This window comes from Leucoraja erinacea, chromosome 16 (assembly GCF_028641065.1).
Source record: "Leucoraja erinacea ecotype New England chromosome 16, Leri_hhj_1, whole genome shotgun sequence".
NCBI lineage: Eukaryota > Metazoa > Chordata > Chondrichthyes > Rajiformes > Rajidae > Leucoraja > Leucoraja erinaceus.
In genome coordinates, this window is record NC_073392.1 from 27,441,296 (window position 1) to 27,466,388 (window position 25,093).

Sequence of the window (25,093 nt, forward strand, 5' to 3'; positions counted from 1 at the left end):
GAAGACAAGTGACAAAGACTCACCATTAGAATCATCATAGTCCTCCTCATGGGAAATCTTTAAGACAGGGTGTAGACGAAAATAGGATGTTGGATTTGATGAGAGACCTAGACAAAGCAAGGACAAGCGCAGCACGGACAAGACAACAACAATTAACACACAGTGGTGGCCAAAAGTGTGAACGGTATTTGGTGGAAGATAAGACTGGAGGACATTATCGATGGCTCCATGAGGCACAGATATACATGGGAGATTTAAATTTGTGTTTGATTTTAGACCAATGGAAAGAGCATCAAATAACACAGATTCTAAAAAAACTGATGATAGTTTAAACAAATACATTCTGTAGGTATGTATACAGGAGATGTAACAAACGGCAGATGTTGGAATTTTAAGCAAAACACAAAGTGATGGAGGAACTCAGTGGATCTAGCAACATCTGTCCATTTCCTCCACATATGTTGCCAGACTTGCTGAGTTCCTCCAGCACTCCCTGTTTATGTATTTGATCTAGCTATTAAGTCAGATCTATCCTCCTGTTTCATGGCATTCTGTAGTGTAAGTGTTGGTTAGTTCCAAGCCCTGGCCACAGCTTGGTGGTGCATTATACAGTGGTGTTTTACGGGTGGACCTGTTTCAGGCCACGCCTTGTTGTGTGAAGTAGTGGTATTGCTTAAGCTTTGTCTATGGCCTCTTGAACAAGCAAGATCAGCCTTCTGGAGAAGGTAGTTCAAGCTAATGAGGTCCAAGCAGAGGCTTAGGAAAACTGTGGCTAATAAAGGTTAAATGAGATGGAATTTCTTCACTAAATGATTGGAATGTAGAGGAAGGAACTGCAGATGCTGGTTTACACCAGAGATAGATACAAACTGCTGAATCAAACTGCAGCATCTCTGGAGGAAAGGAATAAGTGATGTTTTGGGTCAAGACCCTTCTTACCACCCGCACATCGATGTGGCAAGCTGCTTAGAAAGCTTTAAAATAAAATCTTACAAGCGTATGAAAGAAAAGGGAACAGAAATGTTGAAAGCAGACAGAGTTAAGATAGGGTGGAGTAAACTTCTGGAATGTAAGCCTCAGAATGGACTAATTGGGACAAGGGTTCATTCTGTTAGTAATAAATAAGGGGACATCCACTATCAACCAACAATGCAAACAAATGTAGTGTTATTATGCATTCTACTTGTTTATTGCTAAGTTCAACATGATCCTTATTGGAGCATCTTCAAAGTAAATATACTTAAAATCCATCAAATACCGTGAATAAGAAACAAACAAACAATTTTAAAGGCACCCACATTAACCATAATATCTGGTGTATATGTTACCAGTTGCTTAGTCGACATTTGATGCTGCCCTAATTATCAGTTCGAGTGGATGTTTCCTCCAGCAGAGACCATTTCACGAATGATTGTCTGAAAGAATAGATGTGATCACCAGACTTTGAGGCACAACAACCAAGCCAAGATTGCAGATGGATTGCTGGGTATGGGTAATGGATTATTAACTGATTCCAGAAATGAAAAATCCGCCAGGTTTTTTAGAACTAAATCCAAGCTTGCAAAGCAAAATAGAACAGCAGGTAGAGTTTTCACTTTGGATGCAGTGTTGATATTTGACAAATTGGTCTTAAAACTTCGATTCACAAGCGTTCACAAGCCATCGTTCACAAGTTTTAGAATTAAGCCATTCAGCCCATCAAGTCGACTCCATCATTCAACCATGGCTGATCTCTGCCTCCTAATCCCATTTTCCTGCCTTCTCCCCAAAACCCCTGACACCATTCTAATCAAGAATTTGTCTATCTCTGCCTTGGCCTCCACAGCCCTCTATAACAATGTTCCACAGATTAATTACCCTGTGACTAAAGTTTTTGGTTCAGCTTGTTAAGAGAATGTGGGCTTCATTAACAATGCAAGTATTTTATGTCCATATTTAATTGTCCCTGAGATGGTAGTGCTTTCATGTCTTCTGCGACCACAGCAGTCTGCATTCGCTCATTTTCTGGTCAACTATTGGTTCCTGCAACTTATACACCAGATAATACAGATCTTATCATTAACTACATGTTCAATCAAATCAGACTTTGAATGGACACAAGTGTGAGTGGAAATGCTACCCAATAATGACGATCAATTGATGTTGCATATATTTTCATATAAGCCTGGTATGGTGACATGACTAAAGGTCTGAGAGGTCACAGATGGATACAAGAACTAGTTGGATGAACAGGGTTGAGGAGCTGTATATTCTTCTCCAATTACAACCTTCCCGTAACCATTAACCTGTTTTCTGATTTCCAATTGCTTGTGTTAGTAGCGGCACAGTCACGCAGCGATAGAGTTGCTTCCTTACAGCCCAGAGACACGGGTTCGATCCTGACTACAGGTGCTGTCAGTATGGAGTTTGTACGTTCTCCCTGTGACTGTGTGGGTTTTCTCTGGGTGCTCTGGCTTCCTCCCACACTCCAAAGATTTTCAGGTTTGTAGGTTAATTGGCTTCTGTTATTTGTAAATTGTCCCGAGTTTGTGCAGGGTGGTGCTAGTGTATGGGGTGATCACTGGTCAGTGTGGGCTGTAGGACCTGTTTCCATGACGTATCTCTAAAAAAGTTGGCTTACAGCATTTAATTGACCAAAGCACTCTGAAACATATTTTGTGCGCTGTTCTTGTTTAAACTTCACTCTGCACTTGATATCAATCCAAAGTTGATATATTTTTAAATACAGATGTCTTTAAAACATGTAACTATTGAAATATAAAGTGAACACATACCAACCCATGGATAAACAAAACATCAAAACACATTACAGGAACCATAAACGGATTTGACATTAAAGCTCTTCAGGTTTTAGAGGCACCACACCAAGGAGAGAGGAAGTCAACCCCTATGCATGCTGGAATACCTCAGTAATTCACACAATGGTTCAGAAGTCTTCAGCAGCATCAATTAAAAAATACACCCCACAAGACAATAAGCAAACTCTCAGAGAAGCTAAAGCAGAATGACTCAAAAACTGGAATGGAATGGCTGAGAAGGGATTACTGAGGCTCCAGAGATACTTAGCAGCAGAGGAATCCCCGTAATGGGTAATCGTGAGGTAGATGGGTGGGATGTCACATCTGGTGGCGGCACAGTAGTGCAACAGTGGAATTACTGCCTTACAGCACCAGTGACCCGGAACCCAATTCTGACCCCAAGTGCTGTCTGTACGGAGTTTGCACGTTCTCCCTGTGACTGTGTGGGTTTTCTCTGGGAGCTCCAGTTTCCACCCACATTCCAAAAGATGACAGGTTTGTCTTCTGTAAATTGTCCCTAGCGTGTAGGATAGTGTTAGTGTACGGAGTAATGGCTGGTCAGTGTGGACTCGGTGGGCTGAAGGGCCTATTTCCAGGCTGTATCTCTATCTCTAAAGTCTAAAGTAAAGTCTAAAGTCATCATACACGGTGAAATTTGTTTTTGGCCTGAACAAACAAAGTTTTGAGGACAAGACTGGTTCGCAGTATCTTAGGACTAATATCCCCTTAAATATCTTGGAGGGCAATGAAAAGAAAAATAAACTTTCTTACCAGTCTTTGGCTTTTCATCACCTCTTCGTGGAGAGTCTGTTCTTTCTCTGTCAATAATGAGCCAGTTTCGAGAGGGGAAGATCTCACAGCAGTTTTTCTCACCCCTCTCCATGTGACTCAGGGTACACCCCTGGGCCAAGTCTTATGAAGCGGCTATCCCACCCAACTAGAGACCTGCCTCGTTCATGTCACCGATAATACCACAGTATAAATAGTTGTCATAACTCACCTCCGCAGGCTGAAGAGAGAAAGAAAGACAAATAATTAGGAACTGAATTAGGAGTCAGTCCCAATCCGAAACATCATTTGTCCATGTTCTCCAGGGATGCTGCCTGGCCCGCTGAGTTACTCCAGTACTTTGTGTCTTTCCGAATTAGGAACCGTTGACACTGGAAACAGCAGATGCTGGATTCATGACCAAAACACAAAGTACTGGAGGAATTCAGCGGGTCAGCTGGCACCTGTAAAGGGAATGAACAAACGTTGTTTTGGGTCAAAGCCAGTAGGGAAGGAGAAGATCAGAGAGAATGTTACAAATGGTTCAGAAGTTAATCTATGTCCTTCTGTCATAATAGTGCGGACACTCATTTCCGAGGGTAGAGGAGTCCAGAAGGAGAAGGCATAGATTTAAGATGCAGAGTTGGGAGGTGGAGATTTAAAACGGATCCGAGAGGCAATTTGTTTACACAGAAAGCACAGGGTATACGGAACGAGCTGCCAGAGTAAGTTTTTAAGGTGGATACAATGGCGACATGGTACATGGTGAGACCGGGGGATTGTGACCAAGAGTTTGGGGCGGCACAGTGGCACAGCGGTTGAGCTGCTGCCTTACAACGCCAGGGATCTGGGTTCAAACCTGATTATACAGTATGTGCTGCCTGTACGGAGTTTAAAAAAACGTTCTCACTGTGACCGCGTGGGTTTTGTCCGGGTGCTCTGGTTTCCTCCCACACTCCAAAGACATACAGGTTTGTAAGTTAATTAGCTTTGGCAATATTGTAAATTGCCCGTAGTGTGTAGGATAGTGTTAGTGTACGGGGTGATCGTTGGTCAGCGCAGACTCGGTGGGCCGAAGGGCATATTTCCATGCTTTTTCTCTCAAGTCTAAAGTCTAAAGACCCTAAAAACATCGCCTGTCCATTCCCTTCATGGCCTGCTGAGTTCCTCCATCACTTTTTATTTAGATTAAGAACTGTTAACTGAGGTGATTTTCCAGTCAGCCAGAATCTGTACAGCACACAGAACAACAATGGTGACGAATCTGCATTTATCCTTGGAGGGCTGGGGCTGGGGTACTCATGGGTACAGTATGCAGCCTTCTAGCTGCCCACTAGTCACAATAGTGTGTGTGTTGGCTTTCTGGTGTGTGGGGAGGAGGACAGGAGTGAGGGGAGGTGGATGCTTGGGGAAGTGACTGGATATGGATCAGAGGCTGGAACTGTGGCAAAATCCCCATTTGCCTTCCCATGGTAGGGACATCTAAAACCAGAAGGCGTAAGTTGAAGATGAAAGAGTAGAGGTTTACAGGGGATCTTAGGGATGTTTTTGCACACAATGAGTTGCAGGAACAGTAACAATATTTAAGAGGCATCTTGGGTAGGTACTTGAATAGGCAAGACCTTGAGAGACGGGGAATTAATGCAGGCAAGTTTTTCTTAAAGCAAGATTCTCATTTTTAAATCTCTTGATACCATCTTTATGTCTTTCTCTTTTTCAGACCTCTGAATTTACCCTAATTCTCAGGGGTGGGGAGGTATAGAAATTTGGCTTATCCAGCCATGTCAATCACAACAGAGATCCATTTAAGTTACACCCACTGCCCAGCTCTCAATCTGCTTTCAGGGACTTTTTCCTCCATTAATTGTTGAACATTGACATCAGTCTCTCTGCTCTTTGATCCTCTCACCAACTTCAAATACTGCCCATAACCTGGGCTGGGAAAGATAGTCTCCTTTCTGCTGAGTGTTTCCAACATTTTCTGTTTCTATAGCCAATATCCAGGAGCAGCAGTTTTTATGATCATCATTTCATTTTCATGACTGTTTTTCAATCATCGTGCAGTTTTGCCCTGTTGTGTTTCAGCAAGGTTTACCCGTTCTTTATGGTTTAACAGGAAGGGTGAGGGAGGGTGCCTCTGTCACTTTCAGCTTCAAAGGTTAGTTACGAGTTAATACTTGTAACCTGCTATATCTTGCTGAATGAACCATTTCTTGTAAATGCAGTGTGTAATGGAGATAGACACAAAATGCTGGAGTAAAGTTAGCGGGTCAGGCAGCATCTCTGGAGAAAATAATTAGTTCATATTTTGGGTGAAAACCCTTCTTCAGGCTAAGTGGTGGGTGCTTGGAATGTGGTGTCGGGTCCTGGTGGCAGATACAATAACGACGGCATTTAAGAGGCTTTTAACGCCTTTGAAAAAGGGTCTTGACCCAAAACGTCATCTCATCCTTTTCTCTAGAGATGCTGCCTGACTCGCTGAGTTACTCCAGCTTTTTATGTCCATCTTTAGTGTAAACCAGCATCTGCATTTGCTCCCTACACACAGTGTGTAATAGACTTGGAACCGGTCTGTTTTATGGTGGAAGATACTGATTCTGTGGGAATGGCAGTGCTTGCTTGGTTCTGCAGTTCAGAGGTAAATTAATCAACTCACCGCAGTGTTCATTCATTTCCTGTCGTACATAGGTGCGAATCTGGCCCTCCTAGAGTACAGAGGGAGAAAGAGTTCAGAATCAATGTCTGTATCAAAGTCACACATCACCAGGCTCAGGAGAAGCTACTTTCCTACAACCATCAGGTTCTTGAACTGACCGCCGGCAGGTCCTTAATCCTACCTCAGCAACAGAATACTATGGACCGTCTTCCACACTACCATGGACTTGTTTTCTAATTGTGTTTTGTATTAATATTTTGTTTTTGCACTATCTTTATCCTGTTTGGACAGGTACTTGTATGGGAAAGACACAGGTGAATGCGGACTAATTGTGGGCAAATGAGATTAGCATAGATAGGGGTCACATCAGCTTCAGACTATATTATTATTGCACCATATTTGTTATTTATTGAACTTTTTTTTTCTCTTCCCCCGTTATGTACTATGTTTACATATTCACATATTCTGTTGTGTTGCAGCAAGTAAGAATTTCATTGTCCCATTCGGGACATATGACAATAAAAAGTTCTTGACTCTTGGACTGAGGTGGGCTGAGATGTCCTGTTACTCTGCTGTATGTTCCTATGCATCTGTGATTGAACAATAAACAGGCAGACATGCAAAGATGCAAACATTTTCAAGATCAGTTCATGACATTAAATGCAACACGATAGAGAATTGATTTAGGCTTTGTACGATTTGTACAATGCATTGAACATAGAACATATAAAACCAGGCCCTTCAGGCCACAATGTCTGAGCTGAACATGATGCCAAGACTATCTCTCATCTGCCTACACACCAAATCCACTCATTCCCTGCATATCCATATGCCTAACCAATATTTTCTTAAATTAATTTTAATTGATCATATCTGATAATCATATCTGATATCAGATCTGATCTATTATATCATATCTGCCTCGACCACCACCCCTGGCAGTATGTTCCTAGTACCCACCACCCTCTGTGGAAAAAAATCTGCTTTGCACATCTCCTTTCAACATTGTCCTTCTCAGCTTAAAGCTGTGCCTTCTAGTATTTGATATTTCCATCCTGAAAAAAATATTCTGATTTTCCATCCTGGAAAAAAGATATCCATGCCTCTCATAATTTTACATCAAGTCTCCCTTCAGCGTTCCAGAGAAAACAATCCAATACCATTTTGATTACAAGCAAAAAGGCACGTACCGTCATTCCTGGATTTCCCTGATCTCCCTTTGGACCATCGGAACCCATCTCACCCTTAACGACACAAAAATAATAATTTAAATCGTTATACTAGTTGTTTAAAATAACAAAAGACAGACAAATATATAAAGCAATGTTAAGACAAGATCAATTTAAGACGCATAATTATTCACATTGGGCAAGAAATAGCTTGTAGCGTGTAAATGTCTGTCTCGCCTTCATCTCACTCCTCTGGAAAGGAGACAGCATGCCAGTGAAACACAAAGGTGCTGTAATTGTGATTAAGTTTCCGGGCTTAGAGCAATCTCCTGGTACTTACTGGATCTCCTCTTTCTCCTTCGATACCTGGAATTCCTCTGGGACCTGGAACGCTCTCGCCAGGGGGGCCTCTTTCACCCTAGAGTCAAACACAGCAGCAACAGGTCATAACTAACAAAGTCTCTAGGATGCAGCAGGAAAAACCCAAAGAAATAAATCTCAGGACCACTGGAAGAAGATAGCCTCATCACAATGTGGCGCTGAAAGTCCGGGTAAATACCCGAAGACCTCTGAGGGGAGGTTGGTTTAACCTCCGGCATTCTAAAGGAAACAATCCAAGTTTGTCCAACCTCTCCTTATAGATAACATCCTCAAACCCAAATTGCACAACTTAGATTGCACAATTGCTTGGTCTGCCTCGGCCCAAGGGATCTCCCGGTTTCCAACCATTTCGACCCCCGTCCCATTCCCATACTGACCTTTCTGTACTGGGCCTCCTCCTTTGGTCGAGAATGCAGGCATCATGAGACAACTGGCCTGGTCGCTGATCCTAAATGACCTCAATAACCTTAATTTATCTGGGACAGTACTCCAATTTTGCTTACCTATTGCAAAAGCTGAAGGTTTCTGCTGCAGCAGCACCAAGAGGTGAAAATATACAATGAAGGCATTGGTGAAATGGAAACTATAAAAGCTTCCACTACACACAGAGAAAGGTTCATCACTTACCTTTTGGCCCTGCATCCCTTCAGATCCTCGGGGACCCACGGGGCCCAGCGGCCCAGGAGGACCGGGAATTCCATCGGATCCTTGGATACCCGGGAGCCCAGTGATACCAGAAAGACCCTGAAAATATAGAAGGCAAATCATAGTAATTTGAGCTTCAACCTTTGTTTAGTTTAGTTTATTGTTGTCACGTGTACCGAGGTCCAGTGAAAAGCTTTTGTTGCGTGCTATCCAGTCAGCATAAAGGCTGTACATGATTAGTTCAGCGCTGACCACCATTGTGGGCAGACGTGTCTAAAGAACCTATATACTGGAAATCGATCTTTTGAATAAAGATCTGTTGGAAACCCCAATTGTCGTTCTTCAGACCACCAAAATATCATTTATTGCAAGCTAATATCCAATAAAGTCCGATTAAAGATAAGTTGAAGGTCTCAAATGACGCTGTAAGAAATGCTGCTGTTAAAATAAAGTTTACAAGAGTGTAGCGATTGTAATGTGTGGTAGCAGATCCACTTTAGTTTAGAGTTTAGTTTAGTCTAGAGATCCAGTGTGGAAACAGGCCCTTCAGCCCACTGAGGCAGCACCAACCAATGATCACCCATATACTAGTTCTATCTTGTACACTAGGGACGTTACTGAAGGCACTTAACCTACAAATCTGCATCTCTTTGGAACGTGGGAGAAACTGGAGCAACTACGCAGTCACAGGGAGAACGTACAAACCATACGGACAACATCCAAGGCCAAGATGGAACAATAACAAACCAAACTAAAACTAAACTAAAACAGTAGTGAGGGAGCACAGAATTATTGGAAGTGCTGGTGTAAAGTTATAACTTTGAAGGCAGACGGCATAAAGAAGCTCACGTGGTATTGGTGACTGTAACTCACCCGCTCGCCTTTCTCTCCTCGCCCCCCTTTCTGTCCCTGGAGCCCATCGAAGCCACGATCACCCTAGACAAGAGCAGACCAACAATGTGAGCTACACCAAGGTCAGTTCCCTTGCCCCTTGCCCCTGCTCCCCCTTGCCCCTTGCCCCTGCTCCACAATGATTCATCTTACCTTGGGTCCAATGAGACCTTCTTTCCCTGTCATGCCTGGGAATCCAGTGGTTCCAGAATCACCCTGAAACACAAAACATGGGAAGTATTACAGCGACAGAACCCAGTGACTCTGTTGTTGACTGATTGAGATACAGCACAGAAACAGGCCCGTCCTCCCACTGAATCCATGTCATCCATTGATCACCTGACTATTAGTTTCAGAGATACAGTATAGAAACAGGACATTCAGCCCACTGCATACTGACCATTGATCACCTGTCTATTAGTTTTAGTTTTAGTTTTACAGATAAAGCGTGGAAACAGATACTTCAGCCCACCGACTCAATGCTGACCATCGTTCACCTGTCTATCAGTTTCAGTTTTACAAAAACAGCATGGAAACAGGAACTTCACCCACTGTGTCTATGCTGAACATCGCTCACCCATTCACACTAGTTCTGTGATCCCACTCTCTCACCCACATCCGGATTCAGATTCAGATTTAGATTCAACTTTATTGTCATTGTGCAGGGTACAGTACAGAGACAACGAAATGCAGTTAGCATCTTCCTAGACGAGTGACATAAATATGAGCAATAAATAAATCTATTTACATGTATACAGTCATAGTATTTTTATCCTGGTGGGAGGAGTGTCCGAGGGTGGTGATTGGCAATCACCGAGGTACAGTGTTGTGTAGTGTAACAGCCGCAGGGAAGAAGCTGTTCCTGGACCTTCTGGTCCGGCAACGGAGAGACCTGTAGCGCCTCCCGGATGGTAGGAGGGTAAACAGTCAATGGTTGGGGTGAGAGCAGTCCTTGACGATGCTGAGCGCCCTTCGCAGACAACGCTTGCTTTGGGCAGACTCAATGGAGGGGAGTGAGGAACCGGTGATGCGTTGGGCAATTTTCACCACCCTCTGCAGTGCTTTCCGGTCAGAGACAGAGCAGTTGCCATACCACACTGTGATACAGTTGGTAAGGATGCTCTCCAAAGCAAATTTTTACGGAGGCATATTTACCTACAAACCCGCACATCTTTTGGTTGTGTGAGGAAACTGGATCACCGTGAGGAAACCCACGCTGTCACAGGGAGAACTCCACAGAGGCAGCACCCGAGGTCAGTATTGATACCCGGGTCTCTGGTGCCATGAAGCAGTGGTTCTACCAGCTGCACCATTATGCTTTGAAGCCTTTAATGAACTATGGATTTTTACATTTTGATTTGGGAGTGATTTAATGGAAGAATAGATACACAGCACCAATATAAAAGTCTCAGTAGGTACTGAACATGAAGCAGTCAGATGGCAATGTGTTAACTTGTCCCATTTGCCTCAAACATGCCAACCCTGCATCAACTGAAGGTATTCAGATCTGGGCCACATTCCAACACTTTCCTACCCGATCTCCTTTTCTGCCAGGGAATCCGATTCTCCCAGGAATTCCGGGATCGCCCTGCGTTCACAAATGCACAAGTTAGGAGAAAAATAAATCAGAGCATATAAAAACAAAATGCTGCAGATGCTGGAAATCAGAAAATGTTGGTTATACTCAGTAGGTTGGGCAGCATCAGTATAATAGAGAAATTGCACATGTTTCTGGTCAAAGATATTGAAAGATGTTCTTTCTATTTGGATGAAACATTAACTCTGTATCTCTCTCCACAAACACTGCAAACAAGCTGAGTATTTCCAGCATTTTCCTTTTATAAGAGCAGAATAAATGCACACTGTCGAGAAACAGAACTTTGGTTCCCAATTGGAAAAAAATATTATTCAACTGGAACAGCAAAAGAGAATGTTTTTGAGAAAGTTCTTGATTCCCCTTCCTTGGGTAACAGACGGTGCATTTACCGTATATTTATTCCCTTCATGATGTTATGCACTTCTTTCAGATTACCCCTCATCCTCCTGCGCGCCGAGGAATTAAGTCCTAGTCTGAACTTTATGTCAATACAAAACTTCAAGTCTAGCATTGAAGATTTTTGACTGGTAAAGGTATTACGGTCTACGGAATCCAGACAGCGAGGATGAGAAGAAATGCAAATCAGCTGTGATTATGAATCATATCAGTGCATTCTCATATCCCACGACCTTCCTGGTTATTAAAATAATCTTTCCTGAAGCTTCTCAAAAGCACTTTATTTTAATTTTTATTACCTTTATCATCTAGGGTGCATTAGGTTTGGATTAAGACAGTCTTTCAAAGCAGCCTGGGGCTTGCCTGGATCGGGCACTGCTCCAGAAGAACGAGCGCGTGGTCTTTGAAAATGGCGCCAAAACCTGGCGAGTCTAGCATGCAGTCTCAGTGGACAATTTCTATGTACTTTCTACTAATCGGGGATTGTGCTAAGGTATGGCAATACGTTACTGAACTGTATGAAAAATAATTTCACTGTACGTCTGTCTGTACGTGTGATAATAAAAAAAATAATTGAACCATTCAATGAAAATGAAAATCCACCCAAATTCACATAAAAACTAACACTTTACTAGAGACGTTAACTAAACTACACTCCAATATTATTTAACTCCAGCCCAAACTACCCGGTTTTGAAGTCAGATAGAATAAGATTCCACTAGCTTCTTACCTTACTTCCTTTGTCTCCATTTAAACCACAGGCACCTTTCACCCCTTTGTCACCCTGTAAAACAAACGGAAGTGATGCTTACGTTGGATACTGACATATGGTGTATACTGCTGTACATCAACTCTTCATGTACCATGGCCTATTATGTGTGTAAGCCCTTTATATACACGTATATTTGTGATTAGTTACAGTATATACACAAGCCTTTTGTTGACACCATTTTTTTATGCATAAGAGCCTCTTTGGTGCACAAGCCCTGTGTGTTCACCAGCCTATTTAGTCACATTTATTTTTGAGATACAGTGTGGAAACACCGATCAACACTGACCATCGATTACCTGTGCATACAAGGTCTATGTTATCCCATTTTCTCATCCACTCCCTGCACACTAGGGAGCAATTTTACAGACATCAATTAACCTACTAGCCCACAGATCTTTGGGGTGTGGGAGGAAACCGGAGCACTATGAAAGAAATCCACGCAGTCACAGGGAGAACAGGCAAACTCCGCATGGCCAACAACCGAGGTCAGGATTGAGCCCGGGTCTCTGACATTGTGAGGCAGCATCTCTACTAGCTGCGCCACTGTCACCCTAAATGATCCTCCACCATTGCCGAAACCCAGAATCAGTCAAACACTCTCCCAACTGAGCAATTTTGGCGGACGACGAATCCCTGGAGACAGTAGGTAAATTTTTAATAATTACCATGGCACCAATTACACAAGGCATGTGTACAAACTCGTTTATGCAACCTTGTAGAAAATGTTTGCTCTTCTATGGGAATTCCTGACAGTTGGCACATGAAACTTTGGATTAGGTGCCAGCATTTCACTTGGACTGCCAACAATAGAGTTTATGGTCCATTCTTTTAATGCAATGTTTTGACATTGTCAGGCAAAATCAGGATCACAACCAATTCAGGAAACAGTAAGATTACATCTTGGCTAATATTATTCAACTCACTAAGTCTATGGATCTGTAACTGATATGAATGTTAGTTTGTATACATATGTTATTAGATGTACCTTTGTCTATCAATCTCAAGCTTTGGTACAACCCTCTGTTAGAAACATAGAAACATAGAAAATAGGTGCAGGAGTAGGCCATTCGGCCCTTCGAGCCTGCACCGCCATTCAATATGATCATGGCTGATTATGTTCTAACCGGTCATGTCCATAAGACCATAAAATATAGGAGCAGATTTAGGCCATTCAGCCCATCGACTATGCACTGCATTCGATCATGGCTGATCTATTTTTCTCTATGAACCCTATTCTCCTGCCTTCTCCCCATAACCTTTGACACCCTTACTAATCAAGAACCTATCAATCTTTGCTTTGATAATACCCAATGACAATCTCCACAGCCGTATGTGGCAATTAATTCCACAGATTTACCACCCAGTGGCCAAACGAGTTATTCCTCACCTCCATTCTAAAGGTACATCCTTTTATTCTGTGACTGTGTCTTCTGGTCCTAGAATCTCCCACTACTGGAAACATCCTCTCCACATCCACTATATCTAGGCCTTTCACTATTCAGTAACTTACAATGAGATCCCTCGCCCCATCCTTCAGAACTCCAGTGAGTACAGGCCCAGAGCCATCAAACACTCCTCATATGTTAACGCAATCAAATGTGGGATCATTCTCATAAACCTCCACTGGACCCTCTCCAACGCCAATGCATCCGACCTCAGGTACGGTGCCCAAAATATTCCAAATGTGGCCTGACCAACATCTTACAAAGCCTCAGCATTACACCCTTGCTACCATCTTATAAATGTCTCCATTACAAGAACCACAATGACTTACTTTGAAACCGTTAGTTCCCGCTTCTCCTCTATCACCATAGTTTCCTTTTGCTCCATCGATGCCGTTCTTTCCCGGTATTCCCTAAAAAGAACCCACCCAAGGGAAAACACAGTTAGCAACAGAAACAGAAGGAAGCACTATAACCTACTCAGGTACTGTAGTTCACCATTATCTGTTTAAGATTCAAACTAAACCCTGTGGTGCTTTTTTACATGCGATTACGCTACACTTTAAGGTGAATTTGCACAGTCAGCGCATTCACACATTCAACCCTCAATGTGAGTTAACAAGTCATATCTTCAAATAGCAACACAAAACGGGATTTCACAATGTAATTTCAAATAACTACAAATCCCTTCCCCACCCTTCTTTCCAACCCGCCCTTCTCCACCCTCCCCCCCCCCCCCCCCCCCCCCCCCCTCGCTTCCCTGTGTCTAACTTGGACATCTTTTTCTCCCCTCACCTCCCCATCCCCTTCTCCTTCCACATACATTCCCTCCTCTAGCATCACAATTCACAACTCTTCAATCCTTATTTTTCCATCTCTGGCCTTTGTCCAACCATCTGCCAAGCGAAAAAAAACCCTCGCCTGTATACACGTATTACTTCCCAGGCTGCGTGTTGTCCCTCCTCTCTTCCAGCTTTCCTCCAACACCCTTCCCTCACAATCAGTTTGAACACGGATAGGTGACATTTTGGGTTGGGAACCTAATTCAGACTCTGTGTCTGAAGAAAGGACCCGATCCGAAAATGTCACCTATCCATGTTCTCCAGAGATAGTGCCTGACTTGCTGATTTACTCCAGCACTTTGTGTCTTTTTTCTAAATCATGAAACAGGAGCTGCAATTCTTACCGGTTTGCCCAGATCTCCAGCTTGACCTTGCTCTCCCTGGCAACAAAAGACAAACAAGGATTTAGTATCTATTAAAATTTGTACTGAAGTGTTAATCTAGTTTATTTTTATTTTACAGAAGTGGACTGGCTGCCCACTTGCAAACATGGACAGTGAGAATTGGCAGTTCATTCCACTACGGGTAGCATCATAGAGAAGTCTGCCTGAACTTCACTTCATGCCTATCATTCTATGGCAGCAAGACAAGCATTTGAGCAGAAACAAGAAGAGCAAGAGAGAAAGGGACGAAGTACATCTCAGGAACTGGACCTTTGGCCCACAATACCCAATTTACCCAAATCTCCTCTGCCTGTACGTGTTCCATATCCCTGCATATCCAAGTGCCTATATAAAAGCCTCTAATATGCTCCTATTGTATCTGTCTCCACCAGTAACCCTTGACAATGTGTTTGAGGCACCCACCACACTGTGTAAAAAAACAACTCTCCACACATCTCCTTTAAACTTTGCCCATCTCACCTTAAACCGGTGAGGTTCAACCTAGGGCAGCATGGGCAAGGTGGGCCAAAGCACCTGTTGTACAATGCTGTACAATGCTATGAATCTAAGGGAATGAAAGGAAATGGCCTAGAAAATGAGTTGCTTTCTAAAACAGCCAGCTACAGAGCAACGATACAGCTCACTTCATACCACTAAGGACAGGCACAGAGGGAAGGTCCTGTTTCCAGCCAAGAGTCAATGAACAAGACATGAAGGCATCTGGTGGTAGGAGTCTCTGATCTTGAGACGTTATATGCAAAAAATAGCTTTGTAAATTGAGGATGGGTGAAGTTATAACAAATGTTCATAAATTTAGTTTTAGTTTACTTTAGTTTACTGTCACATGTACCAAGGTACAGTGAAAAGCTTTTTGCTAACCAGCGAAAAAACTATATTTGATTACAATCAAGCCCACCACAGTATACAAATACATGATAAAGGGAATAACGTCTAGTCCAGTAAAGTCAGATTAAAGATAGCCTGAGGGTCTTCAACGATGTAGATAGTAGCCCAGGACCACTTTCTAGTTGTTGATAGGATGGTTCAGTTGCCTGATCGCAGATGGGATGAAACTGTCCCTAAATCTGGAGGTGCATGTTTTCACACTTCTGTACCTCTTGCCTGATGGGAGAGGGGGGGAAGAGTGGGTGAGACTCGTCCCTGATTATGAGGAGTACCTGTGAAGCAGAATAAACATTCATACCTTTTGTCCATCGGGACCTCTGGCTCCTGGGAAGCCCACTGAGCCTTTGTCACCTTGTTCTCCCTTTGGTCCCTTGATGGAGAAGAAAAAAATTAATCAGATGCGATACTTAAGTGCAAACTTTAAAAGGCATGAATCATTACCAAGGCCTTTTGGTTAACTTGTGGATCAGGATTTGCAGAAAAGACACCATGAAAGCTTTAGAAGACAAAGAAAGAAAATACTGGTGATCTATTTGTTTACCGCACACGGTGCCTCAGGAAGGCCGTCAGCATTCACAAAGGCTCCTCACACCCTTGTAATGGACTGTTCGAACTACTTCCTTCTGGCAGACGTTACAAGGCCTTCTACGCCCGCACCTCCAGACTCAGGAACAGCTTCTTTCCCAGAGCTATAGCGGCTCTGAACCGGCCCTGCTGAGTGCCCCCCCACCCCCACGGACTGTCTCCCTCGGATGGTCACGTCGCACAGACACATCTGCACTTTAGTCTGTTTTGACTATTTTACTGTTGTAATGTTCTGTACAAACCATGTTCTCGGGGTATCTAAACTTAAATTTTAGTAGTTACTTAAGTAATGATGTCGGATGGAAGCTGCATACCCAAATCTCGTTGCACTTGTGTAATGACAATAAAAGATATTATTATTATTATTATTATTATTATTATTATTATTATTATTATTATTTGTCTGTCTCGGCTCAAGAAACGGATTGGTCAGTGAGGCCACATTTGGAGCATTGTGTCCAATTTTGGTCACCCTGTTATAGGAAAGATGTTTCGTTTTTTATTTTAGTTTAGAAATACAGCATGGAAGCAGGCCCTTCAGCCCACCGAGTCTGTGTCGACCGACGGCCACCTATACATTGTGTTATCCCAGTTTTGGATCGACAAACCGGCACATATTTGGAAATTGGGAGGAAACCAGAGCACCCAGAAAAAACCCATGCAATCACAGGGAGAACGTACAAACTCTGTACAGACAGCACCTGTAGTCGAGATCGAACCCGGGTCTCTGGCACTGAGAGGCAGCAGCTCAACCATTGCACCACCATTGCAAAGCTGGAAAGTATGCAAAGAAGATTTACGAGGCTGGGGTAATCAAGAACCAGAGAATATAGGGAAAGATTTAATAGGAACCCGAGGGGCATCTTTTTCCACACAGAAGGTGGTGGGTATATGGAACGAGCTGCCAGAGGAGGTAGTTGAGGGAGGTAGAATAACAAATTTAAATGACATTTGGATAGGTATATGGAGAGGAATGGTACAGAGGTTGGTACAATGGCGACATTAAAAAAAAAAATCCAAAATAAACCTTATTCTGAATTAAAAATATACAAAACAAAAACTGCAAAAACTCTTCATATATTCTCAGTGTCTACACTTTCAATAGTGTCATACTCAGTCATGTTTGCATGTGTCTTTAAACAAACCCCCCTTGCACTATGCATGGGTAGAAAGGTTTGGCTATGGGCCAAACACAGTAAAATGGTACTATCTCAGTTTTAAACCGTGGATGAGTTGGGTCAAAGGTCTGTTTTGGAGCTGAATAATTTTATGAGTCAAAACATAGCACTAAAGTGCGTAGTATTGTAGATTGAAGTTCTCAAGTTCAAGTTCAAATTTATTTGTCACATGCACCATAAGATGCAGTGAAATGTAATTTACCATGCAGCATTACAATTAAAAAAGTACACAATATCCAACATAATTCAACACAGACATCCATCACAGTATTCTTCACTGTGGTGGAAGGCAATACAGTTCAGTCAGTAGTCCTCCTCCTCCCTTGTTCACCCATGGTAGAGGCCTTGACCTCCGTAGGATGGCCCGATGTTCAGCCCACTGGTCGGGATGGTCGGAACGCCAACGTTGGGACAGGTCGAGCACACCCCGCGGCTCGGAGCTCCCAATCGGTTACCTCCTTACTGGAGACTGCAGCTTCCAGATGTTGTAGGCCGCAGGCCGGTGGTCGGAGCTCTTCTCCGGCGACCCCCTGGGAAGGATTGAGCACTCCACGATGGTAAGTAAAGTCCGCTCCACATCTGCCGCCAGAAGCTCCACAGACCGAGGCTTCAGGATGTTGTAAGCCGCAGGCCAGCGGTCGGAGCGCTTCTCTGGCGACCCCCGGCAAGGGTGTCCGCGATATTAAAAGTCCCCGCTGCGCCGCCACTGAAGCTCTTGGCCCCGCGATGTTACTGTCCCCACTGCACCGCTGAAGCTCTGGGCCCGACTCCGGAAAAGGCTGCACCAAACCAACTGTAAGGCCGTGAGGAGGGGGGCGAAGAAGCGACAAGGAAGAAAGTCGCCTCTCCGTCGAGGTAGGTGCCTGAAAACGGTTTCCCCTATTCCCCCCCACACAAGACATACAGAGAAACACTAAAACATACTTTTTAACAAACTAAACAAAAAAAACCCCAAAAAGTCGAAACAACAAACCCGCTGCAGGCGAGGCAGCCAGCTCGCAACGCCACCAGAACCGGAAGATAGTTAAGATGGTTGTCAAAAATTGCAGCAGGATCTTTGATCAGTTGGGCAGGGGAATAGTTGATGGAATTTAATACAGAGAAATGTGAGGTGTTGCATTTTGAGAAGTCTAACAAGGGCAGGGCTTAGACAGTGAATGGTAGGGATCTGGTGAATGTTGTAGAGCAGAGGGATCTAGGAGTACATGTGCATAGTTCCTTGAAAGTGGCGTCACAAGTAGATAGGGTCGTCAAAAAGGCTTTCAGCACAATGGTCTTCATCAGTCAGAAGTATAGAAGTTGAGTATAGAAGTTGGGATGTCCTGTTACATTTAGAGTATTGTGTTCAGTTTTGGTCACTGTGTTCTAGGAATGGTGTTGTCAAGCTGGAAAAGGTGCAGAGAAGATTTACAAGGATGTGGTGCGGACCTAAGGGCCTGAGTTATCGGGAGAGGTCTAGCAGGATATGACTTTATTCCTTGATGTATAGGAGGATGAGGGATGATCTTATAGCGGTGTACAAAATCATGAGAGGAATACACTGGGTAAATGCACAGTCATTTGTCCAGAACAGGGGAGTAGACAACCAGAGGACAGAGGTTTAAAGTGAGGGGGGAAAGATTTAATAAGAACCCGAGGGGGGGTTTATTTACACAAAGGATGGTGGATGCAAAGAACAAGTTGCCGGAGGAGGTAGTTGAGTCAGGTACTATTTAGAGGGATATGGGCCAAACGCAAGCAGGTGGGACTGGTGTATATGGGGAATGTTGGTCAACTAGGGCAGCATGGAAAAGTTGGGCTGAAGGGCCTATTTCCACATTGTATGACTTTAGCGATTTTAATTCTCATAGGAGTAGACAAAAACACAATTTCCATCATTGTAGCTGGGATTTTAAATTGAGATGATTACCCATCCAGGAATTAAATCAATTGATTAACCATCCTCAATTATTCATAGCTTCTTGGACAATTATTTTATTCCAGTCCTCCATTTGCATTTTTTTTTAACCAAATTAATTAGCAGTCTGGTCCAGTGGGATTAGAAAACCACTTAATATGTCGCCAGATCACGTACCTTCTCACCCCTTGGTCCTTCTTCTCCTTTTATTCCCTTTTCTCCTTCACTTCCTTTCTGACCACGGTCTCCCTGTGGATAGAGAGGTTTAACACATCTCAACACTCGCCTTCTTCAGCAACAATAAAAATATCTGATTTTTCCTTTTGAGAGTTCGAGAATGTTATTCCTTACAATCTCTCCTTTGATTCCTCGAAATCCAGGTGGTCCAACGACTGTGATTGCATTACCCTGCACAGAGAACATGAATTAATAACTCAAAAATCAAATTCATTACCTGAAATGTCACCTATTCCTTTTTTCCAGAGATGCTGCCTGACCCGCTCAGCTACTACAGGTTTTTGGGCCTATCTTAGGTTTAAACAGCATCTGCAGTTCCTTCCTACACACTATAAATGAATAACTATCAGGTTTGTGAAAGCTGAGTATTTTTTTGTGATGGTATAGATTATCATGTTATCATATTTCTCATGGTAGTGGGCCGTTTGGCCCATTGGGTCCAGATTGGCTGTCCCATTTGTCCCAATCCTTCATTTGTTGTCCATGTAACCTATTCCCCCTCTGTCCATCAACACCATCCTAATTCTTGCCCCTTGACCCTGTACCGTGGGTGAATTACTGTCGCCACTTAATCCACCAACTAGCGCAAATTCGGGATGTGGGAAGAAACTGGAGCACTTGTTGGAGGGGGCGGGGGGGGGGCCCTCGAGATTTTGGAAGAACGTGAAAGTCTGCATCTAACTGAGGCTGTTGGTGCTGGGAGGCAGCAGCACTAACCGCTGTGTCACTGGGCCACCCATGCCTGGAAGGGGCCAGTTGATGAGATAAGAGCAACATTTTCATTAGCAGGGAAATGACATGGGCATACATTTTCATATTTGTCTCTGTAATTAATCCACATATGAGGTGATCATATAACCAAACAGATAGTTCTGCAATAATGTAATAGCCTCATGCTATAGAATATCATGTTAGAAAAACAATTGCATCAATGAGGAAAGGGGGGTTAAGGGCCTGTCCCACTGTAAGAGGTAATTCAAGAGCTCTCCTGAGTTAAAAAAAAAATCAAACTCGTGGTAAGTACGTAGAATGCACATAGCGGGTACGTCAGAGTTCGGGACGTCACTTAGCAGCTCTTAGTAACGCTAACTGCAGGTACTCGGAAAACGCGGTAAGCTCGTGAAGATTTTTGAACATGTTGAAAAATGTCCACGAGAGCCCCGAGTACCTACGAGCGGCTATTACCGTAATTCTCCGAGTTCGAATCAGGGGAAACGCGGGAGAACTCTTGAATTACCTCGTACAGTGGGACAGGACCTTAAGGGGCAAGAGAGTTTCAGAATCGTAACAACAAAGTTTCTTTTCCTGCAGGAATTTCAAAATCAAATGGGCTTTATGGCCAGCTGTAGCTGGGACTTTGAAAGCGGCACCAAAACCTTGGCGACTCTTGCGTATGGACTCAGTGGGCTGTTTCTATGCATTATATACTTAACCAGGGATTATGCTTATGTACGGCATTAATCTTACCGATCTGTGTGCAAAATAAATAATTTCACTGGACCTTGGCACAGGTGGTAATAAAAGAACCATTGCACCATTACATTGTTTAACAGAGTATCATTGCACAAGTATGAATAGAAGCTATTGCTAATATTTTGTGAGATTGGCATTGCTCAAACATACCTTCTCTCCTTTCTCTCCAGACGGTCCACGGTCACCCTACAACACAAAGACAGTGAACGTTCTTCAGTATAACACTTCTGTGCATCTAGTTTCCAACATGTGCAACCTCCATCACTGCTGCTCAGTGCTGCCACCTACAGGAAGGACTGAAGCAACTCTTATTTTTTGGCAACAGGTCCCAATTCCACAACATCCACAGCCTGAAAAGCCTGAAAACTGGGAAGGTGACACCACTATTCGACAAATCAGAGTAAAGGAAAACTACAAGTCCGTTAGTCTAGCGTCTGTCATTGGAAAAACGCTGTAATTTATTATTAAATGGATAATAGGATACAAAAAAATAAGCCAATCAAGATAGTTTCATGAATAGGAGAACACGTTTGACAAATTCTCCAGTTCATTGAGGATATAATAAACAGAGATGAAGGGCAGCCAGTATTTGTGGAGTCAGATCCACACAGCACCCGGAGAAAGCCCACTCAGTCATCGGGAGAAGGTACAAACTTTGTTCAGACAGCATCCGTATTGAGGGTCGAACCCGGGTCACTGGCGCTGCAAGGCAGCAATTGTACCGCTGTGCCATTATGCTGCCCTCAAAGATTCTACTCAAGATTCAAGCATCTGCAGTTCCTTGTGTCGTCATGAAAAATGGGTAGTTTTTTCAGACTGCAATCAGTAACTAGTGGAATGCCTCATGGATCAGTGGTGGGGAATCAACTATTAAGATCTGCACTTGACTTGGACAAAGAGGTCAATGCAGATGAGAGTAGCAGTATTGATGATACTTACTTTGTCTCCAGTTCCTCCTCGACCACCAGGAGTACCCTGATTAAAAACAACACAGCACGTTTTAAAATTAACGTTCTGACAAGAGATTAAAACATCAATAAAAAAGTTAGAAGAGGAAGGTAGTTACTGATAGTCCACGTTCTCCAGCCAAGCCGGGTCTTCCATCTCCACCCTGTGAAGTTGGTAATGACAATAATTTAGATCAACTTTAGGTCAAACCATCAGTTAAAAATAAACGTGCATGTTTTATTCTGCACCTTTCACCATAAGTGGGTGTCCCAAAGCGTGCGACCCACTCATCTTCCTAAGTGGAAACATCCTTTCCACATCCACTCTATTCAAGCCTTTCACTATTCTGTATGTTTCAAGGAGGTCCCTCCTCATTCTTCTAAACTCCAGTGAGCACAAGCCCAGTGTCGATAAATGCTCATCATAGGTTAACCTACTCATTCCTGGGATCATACTTGTCAACCTCCTCTGGACCCTCTCCAGACTCAGCACATCCTTCCTCAGATATGGTGCCCAAAATTAATCACAATATTCCAAATGCGGCCTTACCAGCGCATTATAGAGCCTCAGCATTACATCTTTGTTTTTGTATACAAGCCCTCGTGAAGTAAATGCCAGAATTGAGTTTGCTTTCTTTACTACCGATTCAACTTGTAGATTCACTTTTTGAAAATCCCACACCAGTACTCCCAAGTCCCTTTGCACCTCAGATTTCTGGATTTTCACTTAATTTAGAAAATAGTCTACGCCTTTACTCCTACTACCAAAATGCACGACTTCACACTTTGCTACCCTATATTCCATCTGCCACTTCTCTGCCCAATCTCCCAACCTGTCCAAGTCCTTCTGCAAATCCCTGATTTCTCGACACTACCTGCCCCTCCATCTATTTTCGTATCATCCGTAAACTTTGCCACAAAGCCTTCAATCCTTTCGTCCAAGTCATTAATATACAACGTGAAGAGTGGCAGCCCCAGCACCGACCCTTGCGGAACTCCGCTAGTCACTGGCACAAATGATCAAAGGCTTTCTGAAAATCAGGATCTGAGGTTCTGAGGTCGACGGCTCTGAACTTGAGGATGGCGTCTAAAATGGCGATTCGTGCACAGACTCAATGTGGTCTACTATCTTACACGTTTATACTTAGTATGATTGTGTCTAATGTATAGCAGGATTGTCATTGAACTATATGCTAAGACATAATTTCACTGTACTTGTACCACTGAACCTTTAAGCTTAAAGATAAAACATAGGTTTGAGAAGAAAAGAGTGCATACGCTTGGTCCTGGATCTCCCCTTTCTCCTCTCGATCCAGGTGTTCCCATTCCGATTTCACCCTGCACAGAATTTACAAAGATTACTACTGGACTCATAGGCAGAGTATCACCAATGTGAAGAGATTAATGGGAAAGTCTGAAATCGGGTTCCTACCTTGCCACCTTGTGGACCCGGTAGCCCTGGCAAACCCTGTATAAAATATTTCAATTTAGCATTAATAAAATCACCATCTTTATTCTTACTATATTACCCCTCCTTTTTTATTTAATTTAAATATGATCCCACCCACCGTTAATAAGGCCATATGCATTTTAGCTTTTGCCCTCTGACCTGTGACTCTCTGGATTTCTTTAAGCTCATGATACCTGATGGTTTTTTAAAAACATGTCCAGCCACCAAAGACTTGAATTTCCAGAGTTTAGAGTTCAAAGGCACAAAATGCTGGAGTAACTCTGGTGAACATGGATAGTTACATTTCGGGTCAGGACACTTCTTCAGACTGACCTTTGACTCGGGGTTTCAGATTCCAGCACCTGTAGCCAATTCGGGGTACTACGTATCATTCGTATGTAATCCACTGCTTCAGTGACCCCAAGAGGCCTGCACCCTTCGGTCGGTGAGGGCCCTGCAAGCCGGCGCCCTGTCAGCAGCGTGTCCGTTTTTTCCCAACTTTTTCTTGTTTTTTTAGTATGTTTTAAAGTATGTTTTTTGTGTTTCTTTGTGTGTCTTGTGTGGGGGGTGGTGTGGCCTAGCAACAAGGATCGGGCGGCCTTTCCTGGAGGCGCGCCCGAGGCGCGCCTGGCGCAGTGTGGACTCTCGGCATGGAGCGGGCAAGCCCTCGCTGGGGCTCGCTGGAGGGGAGCGCTCCGTTTGCTGGCCTGCGGCAGCCGGCAGCCTGAAGCCATGGTCTGCGGAGCTCCAGCTGGCGCGGCGTCTACAGCCCGGGATCCCTCATGGGGGACCCGGGAGAAGGAGGAGAAGAAGGAGGAGAAGAAGGAGGAGAAGCTGCCAACTTCTACCGCGGACCCGGCGTGGACTTACCATCACCCCTAGAGGGGAGCTTCGACCACCGGCCCTGCGGTCTGCGGTGCTTCTGGCTGCGGCGGGAACTTTAAATCTTCGACCGCCGGCCTGCGGCCTACACCAACCTAAAGCCGCGGTCTCCAGTGGGGAAGAGCCGATCCTGGACTGACTCTGGTCCCGACCACGGGGGGAAATGGAGGAGGACTGGCCAAATTTTTGTGCCTTCCACCATAGTGATGAATGCTGTGGTGGATGTTTGTGTTCAATTTTTATTGTGTATTGTGTGTTCTTTATTATTGTACCGCTGCTGGCAAATTCATTTCACTTGCACTTTATGTGCAATGTGACGAATAAAACTGATTGTTGTTGTTGATTGTTGTTACTCATAAATAGGCTGTGTGATTGTTCAGGGTAAAGTGGGTATGGTGCAGGGTGATTTCAGGGGGACGACATCAATGACAGCACAACGCGCCTACATACAGTCACTCAGCTACCACCCGTGAACAGACGTGGGTGAACTGACCTGTGGTCCTGGCAGTCCTGGTGATCCTGGTGCACCCATTGTTCCATCTCTTCCTGGAAGCCCTGGTAAGCCCTTAAATAACAAAACACTGTTGAAAAAAAGCGGTCACTTGTGCTAAAATAGGACGAGAGTGTTGCACATATTTCCCTGACGAATCATCTAATATCATTGACATTGCTACCCACATTTCCCTAGAAAATGGAAAGAATCGTAGAGTTGGCAATGACAGGTATGGATACGGTGAGAAAAATGGGAATTGGTGGCCATACCATTGGTTTGGTGGAGTTTGGAGTATTGTGATACAT

The 25,093-nt window shown here is 43.7% G+C and overlaps 1 protein-coding gene across 1 annotated transcript in view; it reads right to left on the bottom strand.

Moving 5' to 3' along the window:
- The window catches only part of LOC129704921 (collagen alpha-1(VII) chain-like), a 128,948-nt gene that overhangs the window by 12,498 nt on the left and 91,357 nt on the right, over window positions 1–25,093 (bottom strand). The window contains exons 56-75 of the mRNA XM_055648330.1: window positions 24,789–24,860; window positions 23,396–23,431; window positions 23,242–23,301; window positions 22,083–22,127; window positions 21,956–21,991; window positions 21,167–21,202; window positions 19,658–19,714; window positions 19,484–19,555; window positions 15,945–16,016; window positions 14,702–14,737; window positions 13,848–13,928; window positions 12,032–12,085; window positions 10,843–10,896; window positions 9,462–9,524; window positions 9,291–9,353; window positions 8,400–8,516; window positions 7,732–7,809; window positions 7,413–7,466; window positions 6,223–6,271; window positions 24–3,807 (exon numbers count right to left, since the gene is read on the bottom strand). Coding sequence (XP_055504305.1) covers window positions 3,788–3,807; window positions 6,223–6,271; window positions 7,413–7,466; window positions 7,732–7,809; window positions 8,400–8,516; window positions 9,291–9,353; window positions 9,462–9,524; window positions 10,843–10,896; window positions 12,032–12,085; window positions 13,848–13,928; window positions 14,702–14,737; window positions 15,945–16,016; window positions 19,484–19,555; window positions 19,658–19,714; window positions 21,167–21,202; window positions 21,956–21,991; window positions 22,083–22,127; window positions 23,242–23,301; window positions 23,396–23,431; window positions 24,789–24,860 — 1,155 coding nt within the window. The 3' untranslated portion in view covers window positions 24–3,787. The remainder of the gene's footprint in view (window positions 1–23; window positions 3,808–6,222; window positions 6,272–7,412; window positions 7,467–7,731; window positions 7,810–8,399; window positions 8,517–9,290; window positions 9,354–9,461; window positions 9,525–10,842; window positions 10,897–12,031; window positions 12,086–13,847; window positions 13,929–14,701; window positions 14,738–15,944; window positions 16,017–19,483; window positions 19,556–19,657; window positions 19,715–21,166; window positions 21,203–21,955; window positions 21,992–22,082; window positions 22,128–23,241; window positions 23,302–23,395; window positions 23,432–24,788; window positions 24,861–25,093) is intronic.